This window comes from Atractosteus spatula, chromosome 2 (genome assembly GCF_055471065.1).
Source record: "Atractosteus spatula isolate fAtrSpa1 chromosome 2, fAtrSpa1.hap1, whole genome shotgun sequence".
Lineage (NCBI taxonomy): Eukaryota > Metazoa > Chordata > Actinopteri > Semionotiformes > Lepisosteidae > Atractosteus > Atractosteus spatula.
In genome coordinates, this window is record NC_142707.1 from 30,161,827 (window position 1) to 30,176,754 (window position 14,928).

General features: G+C 37.7%; 1 protein-coding gene across 1 annotated transcript; it reads right to left on the reverse strand.

Moving 5' to 3' along the window:
• Positions 1-3,251: 3,251 nt before the first annotated feature.
• Positions 3,252-10,024, reverse strand: sod2 (superoxide dismutase 2, mitochondrial). The gene is made up of 5 exons (XM_088929334.1): positions 9,878-10,024; positions 9,014-9,216; positions 7,798-7,914; positions 7,009-7,188; positions 3,252-3,617 (listed from the first exon to the last, which is right to left on the reverse strand). The coding sequence occupies exons 1-5, from the start codon at positions 9,904-9,906 to the stop codon at positions 3,472-3,474; spliced, it is 675 nt and encodes a 224-aa protein (XP_088785460.1). The 5' UTR covers positions 9,907-10,024; the 3' UTR covers positions 3,252-3,471.
• Between the last annotated feature and the right edge of the window lie 4,904 nt (positions 10,025-14,928).

Consider the following 14,928-nt stretch of genomic DNA (forward strand, 5'->3'; position numbering starts at 1 on the left):
ACATATTACTTATGCTGAAAATTGTATTTAAAATGACTTTTTTATATTATCTGTAGGTGAATAGCACCACTCACTGGTGAAACCACTGAATTGTCAAACTTGTTCAATAACGCTTATATTACTAACATATTAACATATTGTTAAAAAATAAAAAATCAACCTTCTAATGTTTCTACAGTATGTAAATCAAGTATATTTTTGTTAATTATTTCTGGAACAAGCACTACAACACCACTCTGTGGTACTGAGAAATGTTTGCCCAGAATCTGCTTTAAACACATACAGTAGAGCACGGTGATTTAGAAACTTGTGTTACATCTAGTAATCAAATGTCTGGTAAAACTGTAGAGTGCAATAGGTAAACCACTTCATTTTGAGTGCACATCCCCTGTCAAATGTCACAGAATGGTAATCCTGTATGTGCAGAACTGGTCATGTTGCAGATGTCAGTTGAGTCTTAATTTAGTCTCACATTACCACACAATAAAAACTACATTTTTTTCGTTGCCGATAGTTTTACAGGAAAAAAAATGCCAGAAATTTTAATTGCAACCTCTTTTTTTAACTTTGTATTATAATAAGATTAATGTGGTCTGCACATTTAAATATAATTCTTACATTCATGTAAAATAAATATATTTTCTTTTCTGTCAGACACATCTTCTCTTGCCTCATAAGTCTGTAACACATGGAACCTATGAGTTATGGCAGTCATTTTTCGAGTCATCACATTTTCTTGCTGGTACTCATGTTGTTCTTTGCATTAGAATGTACTTGTTATTTCAATGTTATGTTGTAATATTGGCTTTATTATATTTGCTGGACTATGGGATTTTTACTAGAGGAAATGCAGTCCATCTAGCCCATTTGGTTGTACAGCATCTCATTAATTTGAGGGTCATCCATGAGTTACTCTGCAGAAGCCAGGATATCTGTAACATGTCCAGGGAGCTTCTTTCATGCTCTCACGTGCCCCCTGTCTTCATTTTAAACACCTTTCCACGTTTCCTCTGGTGCTGTTTATTCTGAAGATGTCTACTCTGCTGATTTCGTCAGTACTATTTGGAATTTGGAATACCTGGATCCGGTCCCGTTTTCTTTGTTCATTAATAACATGTTATTTTATCTTGTCAGTGCAGGACATTGCTTTAAGCCTATGAATGTAACTGGTTACTTCTCTTAAACTACTTCTCGGGCAGCAATATCTTTCTTGTTACATTTTAACCAACGTTGTACATAATATTCTTAATCAGGTGTTGTTCTACTGTATTGTACAATTTTAACAGAACACCCCTTGCTTTTAAGTCTACGTATTTATCTATGTATCCTAACATTTGGTTTCCCTTTTTATTGTTTAAATTGTGTAGAGATGTAAATTATGCATCAATGTACGAACACTTAATTCTCTTTCATAAAAGTGTGTTTTGCTTCTGACATGTAAAATAATGCACTTGTCTATGTTAAATGTCAACTACTAGGTACAGTATATACCAAGTCTTGAATTTTACCTAAATCCTTTCACAATTTCATTTGATGTCTGCACAGCATTTACCAATCCTCTTTAGTTTCATCAGCATACTAGATACTAAAAGTATTTCAGAATCTATACAATTGACATGAATTTTGAGTTATAGTTGACCTAGTACAGATCACTGTGGTGCTGCAGTACCCCTACCATTACATTACCCCATTCATTCTCCGTGTGTTCATTTCTGTAGTTGCTTGTTCAAAGATCTCTAACAAGTTAGTTAAGGAAGATCTTCATTTTCTAAATCCATGTTAACTACCTCCTAGGATATTATTTCAATACACTTTAAGTGTTCCTCTAATTAAGTTCAAATTATTGTTGTAATTAATAACTTTACACGTAATAGACGTTAGAATTATTGGTCTAAAGCACTTGGTACCAGATATAGGGCTGCAGGTACATTGCTTGTACGTTTTATTAGACACTGTGATGTCGCCTCTCAATTGTGAGCCGAGTAAGGTATTATACGTGACAATAAAATTCATCCCTTTATAACAATTTGTAATAATTTTATGTATTTTGCTTTGGATCTGATAAAATTGTAACCAAATTGGTAATTTGAATAAACTACAATTTTACTCATTGTTTGAAAAAATTCAGCGTCAAGTCCAATGTTTGCAAATGGTACCATCTATGAGTATACAGAGGTACTACAAAAACAATCTACAATGTTATGTTATAAAAAAAACCGCTAAACTTATTTTACTCATCAAATTTTCTTTTATTTACATTTTATGTTTCTTTCTACTATTTCTCTTCACTCACAATTTCCCCATTATTCTGTATATTCTACAAATTATACCACACCAATAAACATAACATTTTTTATAATCTGGAACAAGGATCTTTTTATGCAACACTAAAAATTTACAATAGGATGCTTAAATCCTGATCCTACAATTTGACAAGTGAACTTGCTATGATCCTTGGTCATTTTTTTTTTAATGGCATATTGGGTACCATATAAAATGGGGAAAAAACACGAAGCACAATCTGGGGGTTAAAGCAGGATATAAACTGCTACCTATGGTGATATCTCTGTGTTACATCAGGACTTAGTGTTGGTGAAAGATACTGTAAAAAAGTAAAAATCTTACTGCTCCAGTTTTGGATGGAAGACAGAAAAGGCTACACTTCAAATTTCATAGCGTGTAATGAAGTAAATATCAAATGCCAACATTCCAGTCACAATGCAGTCCTGGTACCCTACAATCCTCATCCTGCAAAATCTAATTTCCATGAATTCACAAATCAAATACCTGATTCTGTCCATCAGCATAAATTCTCATTAGCTATGTTGATTTATCAAAACAAGACATCCCCATAAACTTTGCAAAGATGAAAAACAAGTCATGAACTACGGAGATTTAAGCTGATAATGTTTCATGTTTGCAAATTATTACAATATTTGTATGATGCTATTTTACCTTTGTTGTTGTGGGTGTACTTTAGTTGAAGACAACAATTATAAAAATTCTTAAGTCATACAGTATATACTGTATGGAGCCTATTTAATAGATTTTTAGGACTCTGGTATTCAGAAATCAGTCTGGCTTCTGTTGTTGGTCACATTCTTCTTGGGACTACAGTACCATTTAAGCTATAAAACGTTGCAATGTTTTATAACTATACTACTGTATATACATTATACAGTATATCTCAAAGAATGATCGACTTACAGAGACAAACTTTAACCCAAATAAGTAGCATACAAAATCAAGGAGATTTTTTAAATTATTTTAATTGGATATTACCAAAACTAAACTTATATGTTGTGATGATACATAGCACGCCAGTCTGAATGTGCACTGGAAAAGAGCTTTGATTTAACCAACATTGCCTTTAACATAGCCAACTAAGTGATTGCAATATCTGAACTGAGCACTTCATAAAGCACTGGGTAAAGGTTCTGTAGACATGTTAGGTCTATCCTGACAATCCAGTCATTTATTTGCTGCTCTGAGCCTTTCGGACACATTCTCCCAGTTGACCACATTCCAGATAGCCTTCACATAGTCAGGTCTAACATTCTTGTATTGCAGGTAGTAGGCATGCTCCCAGACATCAATCCCAAGCAGAGGAATAAGACCTGAAAAGAAAACGAAATGATGTGACCAAAATAGTAAACTTGAAGAGCATTAAGAGTTGCCCTATACATGATCAAAGACTCAGTGACACTATGTATGATGCAAATAATCAAGTACACTCAATGGCACCATTGTGCTTAACACATCAATTATAAGAAAAAGTTCACTTGTGGAAGATTCTGTCACACTCAACGCCTATATCCGCTCTGAATTTAAGTTGAACGTCACCTCACAGTTGCAGTGGCCTCTTCTTCAAGGGTAAGAAAAGAAGCAGCACATTCCAGGACACAGGTGCACATACTGCACTTTGCTATGATAACTCACTGGGGTAACCGTGGCTCTCTGATGCGTAGATCTACACACTGAGGGATGTCATGGCATTTTGCCTCAAGGAACGTCTGAAAATGATCTCTTTGCTGCTAGAGATTTCTGTGCTACTAAGGGGACCGTCCAATCTCGTCTTCAACAGTTGGAAGAGAGGACTGCAGTCATCCGTCAACAAAAGAAAGAGAGTGCATAGCATGTTGTGCACCTCTTGAATCCTAGCACCATGAGGGTTGGAAAAGTAGGTACCCTAGTTTATTACTGAGCTAGCCGAAGTGGTAGATGCAAGATGCTGCTCTACCTTGCACATTGTCTGGCTGGCATAGTTGGTGCCATATAAGATGGTCCTATTAACTTTAAACAAAAACCTCTACTACAATGGCTAACCTCACTGATATGATGGCTCATACAATTTACAATTGGCTTTGCATCTGACTGAAGTGCATTTCACTCATGGGGTTATGGTTTTTCTTTGAAACCATATAATTTTTTTGAAATATGGAATTGTGTATCTCTGTGTGCTATTAGAAGTACAAAACAGAAGTTCCTTTATTTTTTCTTTTCATTTCTATAAAATACTTTGGACAATTAAAATTTTCAATCACCACCACTATAATGAAGCCATTAAGCCAGTTCATCAGTCTGGAAAAACAACTAGGGAGTTATTTGATTAACTCTTTTAGATGATTGCTTTTGTTCCAAAAATGTATTAAAATCCAATCGGATTACACGGTCACTGAAGAGCTCAAATGGCAAATATTTTCCCCTTACCAGCACACATTTGTTTTTAATTTGACAGGACCAAAGACATAGTAGGCAATAGGTGAAAACACAACCAGTGATCTGAAATGTTTGGGTAACAAGATGAATAAGAAATTATGTTTCTGAGCCACAAAACAATAATACAATTATGAATTTCAAATACCACTGATGGTCACATTGATTCAGTGAAGCTACCTCTTATTTTAATTTGACCTCTTTACACATATGTTTTCGAGTGCTTGAAGGTAGGTAACATCAGCTCTGAATGAAAACAATGACAACAATATCAACACATTATAACTAGGTATGACCATTAAACTTTAACTCTCTATAAAAATAGGATGCGTTGTTTTGTAGTTTTTATTATCCACATTACTTTCTCCAAAAGCAATCAGTGCTCGGATAGCCATTCCAGAAGTTTGAATGCAGCATTCCCATAGCCTTCTGGTAATCTAAGTGTTTAAAGTCTCTAAAGTAATAGAAGTGAAAAGAAAACAATCCAGGGTCTTGTACACTCCTAGCAACAGTTGGGGATATATAAAACCATGTTTTTACAAATTGCAAAAACACTGCCTTGGAATGTAACGTGAAGGCATGTCTCATGCTTCAGGATATGCATCTGAATTCTGCTGATGAATTGATGATCAAAGATGTCAACATAACCAAGTTATTTCTTATTCTTGCACCCTGACTAAAGTTGAGCTCCTACAGCAGTTAAGAAGGTAAATTTGAGATATTTAAGGTCAGTGTGGAACACTCGATGACAACGGATAAAGTTACAACCACTGTTTTTGATCAATTTTTGGACTTCAAAAACCTTTGACTACTAGAGTTTCCAATGTATCCACTGGTTATAGAACAAAGCATTAATTTCATATTTAAATCAGCACTGGATACCTATACATCACTTCACCTCTACACACTTACAAACACTTGCACAAGACTTAAATGTATGCAATGTTTGGCAAAAATATAGTGGTTTAAAAGACAGAATTGTATTTTACATTCTGTTAATCTGCTCAGGGCTAAAGTTCCTTGAGACTAATTCTTATCTACAATTCTCAAGATGGTTGGACAAGACATGGCTGTGATCAAGGAATTGTTAAATGCAGTAAAATTGCTTCAGCTATCTCCTGAAGGCACTGAACTTTTGATAGTTTCTATAACTTCATAAGTTTTTATATTAAACACCGTAAATGCTTAGAACAAAATAGTTCTTTTCACAAAGGTCATAATTCAATTCAATTTTGCTTCTTACAAATCATCAAAGACCCATCAGAACACTCTGGTTATAGTACAATTTTTTAGCTATTAAGATTAATCTTCAAATGATTTATAAATGCTGTTCATAAGTAGATAGATGTGCCACTTAATGTTATGAACAGACAGCTTTCCAAATGGGTCAGTTTGCTTCTGATCAAATCCATGATAAAGTGGAAGAAGTATCATACAAGAATTATCTAGACTTCTCAGTTTAAATGCAAAGAAGGTATTCCTAGGTTAGCTGATAAAATATCTATGGCCTTCTCTAGAATACTTTCACTTTGAGTATTTATCACTATGATGAGGAGCCAGTAAAATCAGTCTAACTGCCTGTGTGCTACCTGGTCAGTGACATCACCTCAGTTCTCTTTGGGTAGAAACAATATATTAGCTTTACACCCATTTACATACAGATATCCAAATAGTTTACCAAATGCTAATGAGAATTAGCTGCCCTTTTGCTCTTAAACTTTCCAGTTTGGTTATCTTTAGTTATTTGAGAAATATCATAGACACTTTTGATATTAAATAAATTGTCAAACTCAATATTTACTACATTTGGAGTCTTATTCCATTGCCATGACAACTTCTCTTCTACCCCACATTCCTAATCAGTTTCTTTCTATTGATTTTACTTAAGATATTAGTGGTATTAATATAGTATTAAAGCAGATTAAAGGAGATGGTCTTCTTTACAGGCTACACTGAAAATATTACTCATGTGAAAATACTGAGGACAGATAAGAGATACTCCACCGTTCCATTTGGCGCTGAACCACCAGCATGGTACAGTATTAACTGTTTTCTGTTGAGAACAATAAATGGCTCGAAGGTTGGCAGGTTGCAGGAGTCTACTATACCTACTTCCTCATTCTCTCCTGTCTTAACATGAAAAACAGGCAATTGACAATTTCACATCTGGAGAGGTGAGGGGGGTATAACAAACTAATTGGTTCTAAATTTCTGTAACTCTTGTGTTTTGTTTATGTACTGTATTTTTTAAGAAATGCTTCAGTTTGTTTTTATGTTTCAATGTACACTGACCTGTGGTAGCTTGCAGAGGGTCCTGGTTAGCGCAGGCAGCAACTCGTAATCGACCACTTTCTCTCTCGAAACCCAGCCACCCCCAGCCTGAGCCCTGGACAGCAACACAAGCTGCTGACATTTTCTCCTTCATCTTCTCAAAGGAACCAAAATCACGTTTGATGGTTTCCAGGAGTTCTCCTGGAGACAAAACAACATCGCTCTATTCAGATTTCAAAACTCACAGTTCAAATTCAGATTTCTGTGATTTTCACAACATATCTTATTAGGTCAACTTTATTTTTCGGAGATAATCTGTTAATGTCTATTACTGAATTGTGTAGAAGAAATTCTTTGCACTGGCAGGACTGTTTCAATCATAACAGGGAAGGAGATGAGTCCTCCCTTTGCAAGCAGTTTGATCCACTTTCAACAGAACATTTAGAATATGGAACTGTGCAGATGAGTCACAAAAGACAATTTAAAGACTAAAAGTAACAAGTTTCATACTAGCATACTTGTACGTCATGCTAACAGGCTCTTATTGTATGGTGATAGCAGTATGGACCAAAGGTGCCACACTCTCCTTAGCTGTCATGTCCTCCCACCAACATGAAAACAAGCCAAGAAGCTACCAGTACTGCAACAACTATATTGTTAAAACTAGAACAGAATGAGAACCAATGCAAAAAGTGTAACAGTAATAAGCTAAGAAGTAGGAATAAAAACATATCTCAATTTCAATTAGACTTTAAAGAAAATCAGGTTAAGAAAAACACTTATATTAAGTACACACTACATAAAACATACCTTGTGGTTCCCCTCCGCTATTAGAAGACAGGTTAGTCCAGAAAATAGAATGATTGATGTGGCCACCACCATTAAATCTGAGAGCTGGCTGTAAAGCAATCTGTGATGTAACATCACCTAAAAAACATTCAATACACAGTTTAAACATAATATATGAGTGAACCCAAACCGTGGACATTTCTATAATCATATAATAAACATATCCATCTTTAATGGCTATAATCCTCAGCAGCCCTTCTATAAATCAAGGGAAGGTTTTTACTTCACTTAAGGGGGGGCTATTCTGCAGGAATTCAGCAGATAATTGAAAGGCATTTGAAGAGGAGAATTCCACCTCTCTCAAACATTTGGTGCTGCTCCCTACTCTGAATTTGTATTACATAAATAAGGTGGCACAGTGGTTATCACGCTGGGGCCCTGGCTCCAATGCCAGACCTGGGGTGCTATCTGTTTGGAGTTTGTATGTTCTCCCTGCTTTTGCACAGGTTTTCTCTGGTGCTCCAGTTTTCAGGTATACTGTCAGGTTAACTGGCTTCTGGCGTGATTGTGCGTTTGTTTGTCTGCACTGCAACGGACTGGTGTCATATCCGGCGTGTACCCCATATTGCACCCATTGTTTGTCGGGATAGGTTCCAGATCCCCCATGACCCTGTACTTCCAAAGTGGTAAGAAAATAGATGGATGGATTAAATAGTGTTCTACATGCGAAACCTGAATACTTGCCAGCACTGATAAAAAAAAAACATTATGTTCCTGGCATAGTAAGAATAAAACAAAGTGCTACAGTAGGTTCAAACAAGGAATACAGTTGACTATACAAACGCTGACTCTAGTACCCAGCCCTCCTACAACTACTTTTCCTCCAGAGATTAACCAAAGAAGTATAAAATACAGAAAAACAATGATACGCCTAACAGCATAGCAGCCATTCCTTGTAAACTAAAGTCACCTGCAAATCTGCAGGATTCAAGAACAGAATAGTTCAGATAATGTCTAGGCCTTCCAGGTGAATCCCTTTTTAAAAGAGAATTAGGTGTAAAAGCCCACCGTTTTACCAATCTGCAAAGGGTAAAATCTAAACAAACAGCACTGTAATTCATTCTCAAAGTAGGCTGTATTTGGACTTTCATCACACAGTTTGGATTATGTTGTCCATACAAAGGGTTCCTGTTCAACAGCTGCTTGATTAGCGCACAGTGATTAATCGGTTGCTTACCCTTAGCCAGCGCCTCTTGATATTTCTCCTCCGCAACATTGAGGTTATTGACATAGGTGGCATGATGTTTGCTGTGGTGCAGCTGCATGATCTCTGCACTGATATGGGGCTCCAATGCCCCATAGTCATAGGGCAGGTCAGGGAGAGTGTGCTTCTGCTTTGAGGCCACACAGCTCAGGGCTGGGCTCAGTGAAGCAGCATACCTACAGTCACAAGTGACAACACCTAATATTAATAATTTTTGTTTTGCTAAAAAGGTCATCGATGTACCATGTAACTATTAAAAAAAATACAAAGAAAATAAAGAGTGAAACCCGAGTACTCATAAGGAGGCCTTCGAGATTTTTAGCCAGTTCTTGTATACAAGCTAATAAAACTAAGGCCCATTTAGTAAAGAAGCTGTTATTGTTAAATATCCTTCAAAAACATTCGTTTTACTATAACGGATTCTTGCGACACGTTTTACAAACGAGCCAACAAAACACTGGATAGTTTAATATTATTAATAAACATTGTCTTTGCTAGCGTTATGCTTTTGGACAGAAAATTGGACAAACCAGTAAGACTCCATTATGGACACTGAGGTAACTACACTTTGTGTGCACGAATAGTTGAAAACTGCCATCATTATTTATTTGCAATTTAAAAAGTAACTTAAAACATCTGCAACAAGTGTAATGTAACTCCAGTTAGCTTAACACAAATCTTAATCGTGTCACTGTCAATCAGTAAAAGAGTGACAGTCCAAAAGTGTTATTAGGTTTTACCAGTAACCCGTTGCCTCTTTTTGGACATACACTACATGTATAGAACTCTGGCTTTCGCTTTTGTGATGGTTCATCATTATTCGCAAATGCTGCTTACCTGCGAAGATTACTGACCCTGCACAACATTTTCAATGCAAAACGAACTAGTGCAATTCTGCTCCTGCAGCCTGTGGTGCTGACCAGCCCCCTCAGCAATACAAACCCAGCTCTCTTCTGAACGGAGACGCACGCTGCCCTTGAACTTTCAACTTCAACTTGTTTTGGAACGTACCACTTTATTAACAATCGTCAGAATGATACGATTCCTGTTTTTACAGCACATACGAATGTGCTGCTTTAAAACAAAAATGATTTGGAAAACACAGAATATATTGTATCACAAAGTCCACTAGCGCATTCTACATTTGTTTTGTTTTTTTTTAAACGAATTTGCCCCGTTCTGCATAACAATGGTTGTATCCACTCCATTTTGTCGTAGTGTACCTTCTTTCAGCTTCATGCTCTTGCAGTAGCAGGCTGGAGAAATGTGTGTGTTTGCACGACTTATTTATGTTTTAAAGCACTGGAAATGGTTGTAAAAATTATCAGCTCAGGGTGGATTACAATTTTTTTAGGTATTTCCACAGTCGAGATGTTAAAGGATGGAATATTTTAATCTGAATTGAACATGGATAAAATTCTTCAAAAGGGCTCGTTTGGTATTTAGACGATTAATTGAACCAAGGATTTCATCTAGTTGTTTCTTGAAAGAGGCCAGGGTACCGACTTCAATCACATTGCAGGGTAGCTTGTTCCAGACTCCCACAACCCTTTGGGTAAAGACGTGCCTAGCAGGGCGGAGCTGACAACATTAAGCAACAGGAACGGTCTTCCTATTCGCGTTGCCTTTCACAATAAAAGTCCCCCTAAAACATGCCTAAAAAATCCAAGACAGGGTGAAGGTACATTTCTGGCGAAACAAAAATGTGTACATCCTCAAAACTGGGAGGAATGCGATATAGACCACAACTAATAGATACCGTTCTTCATTCACTTTTGCATGTTTTCTAATATTTGTGGTGTTTTTATATCACTTCCCCTTGGCAAGATTGACAGTGCAGCACAGTTCTGGACACGTGAAAGTTGCATTCCTGTTCTCGTTTTTTAATGGTTTTTAATGTATTTCCATATTTCCGCTTGTAGTTTCCAATTGTGTCTTCTGGTTCGTATTTTATGGTTCATTCTGAAGAAGCCTGCTGTGTCACTTAGTCATTGAGGATTTTTGAATACCTCTATCAGGTCTCCTTGTAGTCTTCCCTGTTCTGCCTTGAGGCTCCGGGCTTCCGTGACCCTAAAATTGGATAAACGGCTATTGAAAGTGATGATGATGAAACGCGGTGACCAAAATGTTACACGATATTCAAAATCAATCCCTACGAGTGGATTGTACATTTTTATGTACACTTTGCTGATGTTATTAGTATCTATATGCTAATAACATTAACTGTACATTTATTTAAACCCTTAACTTGCTTTTACCAGGTAAAAATATTTTAAAAATTTAACTTAAACAGCCTTACATTTTAAATGTACATTTGAAATGAACATTTATCAGGTTCAGGTATTGCAATGTATTTTTTACATGTTGCACAGCAAAGACATCGAGACAGAAAATATCACAATTCTTTTTAACTATATTTGCACCATGTCAGCAGTAGATGGCACTGTCCAACTTTTTTGTGTATGTGGGGATAAACTGCACAGGGTCTCAACTGAAATTCTTAAAATTTGTAGGAAAAATTATTATTATTATTATTATTATTATTATTATTATTGGACACAATATACCATTTTAGGAGTTTATAGTCAAGTAATCTAATTTAATAAATGCAGAGGAACAAGTAACAGGTTTATTCCTATGAGGCTCCACAGCCGAAACTTTGTATTTTCTTTCTTCTCTTTTCAGCATGGAACAAACCTATCACTTGTTCCTTTGCAGCCTACGCATGCTGACGCAGCTACCCACCTGTACTAATTTAATAAATGTTTCTGCTGTATATGTCAGATTGAAATCTAGTGAATAGCCAAACAAAGAAATTAAACCTTCATATCCAACAGAACAGGTAATGGCAACAATAATGGATATATTGTAAAAATGACCATTGCGGAACCTTCTGACATTCTGCTAGTGGCGAAGATCTTGGTGTCTCTTTGCCTTCGGCTGTAAGTATGAACTATTTACTTCATTTACAAATGAGCAAATTTAATAAAATTTAAGTTCAGTCTGGCTCCCAGAGCTGGAGTCCAGAGGTTTACTGTGATGCTCCTCCTCTTGGCCCCAGCTGGAGGCCTCCGTGATCAATACTGCTGCCCCCCTTGTGAGTCCCTAGACTCAATCATGAGACTTGTGATGCCCCCATGCACTGGTTTTACCCACCCACGGGTGATTGACAAAACAGGGGAAAATTGGGACAGTATTGCAAAACCCATACTTTTCAATACCACTGTGTGAGGCAGGGACTTCAACAGAACCAGCTGAACCACACCTATACCAGGAGTGTTTCCAGGAAAGCAGTGTTAATTTTAAAGAATGCCTCACATCCAAAGGCTACAGAAAAGATTTTTAAGGAGTCATTCATTTCGTGTGCCGTTACTCTTTTAAATTCTGATTCCTTCCACAACATTGCATTGACAGCATATGTACTGTATGCTCACACTTAAATCTTATGTTTCACACTTGAGTTTTATGGTTTTGTATTGTGTTGTATTGCATGGTTTTGTTATTTATATTGCATTGATTGTATGCATCATGCAACATATGTAACATACATTTAAAGTGGTTCAGGTGGGTAGCTGCATCAGCATGCGTAGTTGGCAAAGGAACAAGTAATAGGTTTATTCCATGCTGAAAAGAGAAGAGAGAAAACACCTCTTCTTTCTCTTGTCTCTCTCACCTCTTCTCTCCACCTATTTTCTCTCTTCTCAGCATGGAATAAACCTATTACTTTGTTCCTTTACATACAGTTACAGTTTTGTTTACTTGGTTTTAATTGTTGTCTCAGTGAATCCAAAAGAAAATTTCCAATGTATGTGGACAATAAAGGACATTCTGATTCTGCTATCTGGAAGACAGCACTGGGAAAATCAGGATGGTTTGTAGCCTTAAATATAAGACTTGAATGTTTGTTGTTGAGTTAGGGCAGATAATACAGTACTGTACTGACTTTACTGAGTATACTGACTTTAAGGTCACATAGAATAGCCAGTGTCTCCCTAAGGGCTGATGTCTTTCTCTCCCTGTTCTTTGAGCTTCCACCCATTGGTCAAAGGTCCGTCTTGCGTACACGCTCGTTAATTACAGCACAGTTCAGAGGTGGCATGTGGAACTGCAAGACACATCTAACTGGGCCCCAGACTGAGAGGGAGCGGGGCTCCAGAAGACGGTAAGCCTAGACAATGTATTGTTACAATACATAACAATACAACAATAGACAATGTATCTGCATACAGCCAGTTTATCAATGAGGCCCTGCGCAGTTAGCTCTGCCCACACGCAAGACATCAAAGGGACATTTACATCCCCCATCCCAGCCCTCCCAAGAACGAGTCCTGGCTAGAGGAGCTTCATAAGACAGTCAGGAGGACTCAGGCAGTGTTTGAGAGGGAAGACTTGAGGAGAACACAGATTGCATTGTTGGACCCAGGGGAGGACTCATACACTAGGGACTTTACAGAGAGCAGCAGAGGAAGGCCCCAGAATCATCGTCCTCCCCCCTAACAACTGGACTTAGCCAGACTCAGCATGAGGGACCACATTGTTTGGGTTGGCTGGGACTGAAGAGGATGCCTTAGACAACACATAATGTCTTTGCTGTGGCAGAAGGAGGCACACCAGGTCACTGACCTGAAACGGCGATACTAGACTGCTCCTTTGGGACACTGGGTTTTGGAAACTGGGGTCCATGGGGCTCATATGGTTTGCTGGCATGTGGGTAATTTGTGTCATGGACTCTGTGTGATCGGTAGACTACAATAAAATGGCATATTATCTAGAATGACTGTCTTGTCTGGTGTGTTGGTGCACTGAAGGTTCTGGGAGATAAGAAGAACCTCTGGTGGGGAAAAGCTCCCTAGCACTCTTGTAATTGCTCGGTGGAGTAGTTGGCTACAAAAGCTAAAATTATCCTGCATTTTGGGATCACCACCTGTGACAGTTAACCCCTAATAAAATCACAGTAGGACTGTAAATGAGTCATACACGTAATCTCCACATTCCATCATGAACACCTGCAAACAGACATACCTGCCAAGTGATAGAAGCTGTCTGCAGGGAATACAGAAATAAACATGAATTTGGAGTTGACGGAACAGGGTGTCAAAAGATTAAACTACACATTTAATTCCAAATGAAAACATAAATAGTAATATATACATATAACAACAGAACTAATGATACACTGTGAAGCATTAAACAGTGCACGAGTATTGAAACAACAGTATTTGTTGCACTTTTTAATGCCTCTGTGTACAAACTTCACACAGTGCCTTTAAGCACAATTATCTCAAAGCGCTCTGAAAGACATAAGAAGTCCATCTTACAACCGCTTTATCCACTACAGGGCCTCGGGGGGGCAGGAACCTGTTCCCAGCAAGCTGCAGGAGCATGATGGGGTATCCCTGGACAGGATGCCATCACAGCGCAAACACAGTTTTTTTTTTTTACGCAAACACACTGTCACAAACTCAGACATGCACACACCCACACCAGGGCCAGCTTTCCCAGAAGCCAATAAACCTGGCAGCATTTTCGACTGTGGGAGGAAGCCACAGAACCTGGTGAAAACCCACACAAAGAGGGGGATAACATGTAAACTCCATGCAGATTACACCCCAGCAATGCTAGCCACTGCGCCACCGTGCCGACAGAATATATCTATGCATTATGTGTTTTTCCTCTAAGTCTTCATAGTCGTACTATTATTATCATAAATGTTGAAATCCATATTAATCACTGGGGATTTCAGACAGCGGGCTATGTACTGAACTTTGTTGATGTGTACGATATTACAGGATGTGCATTCTCTGAATAATAACATATTTCTATGACAACTGGAAGAGACTTGCGCCTCCCTCCGTCTGGAGCGCTGATCCTCCGGCCCACTGCGCTCT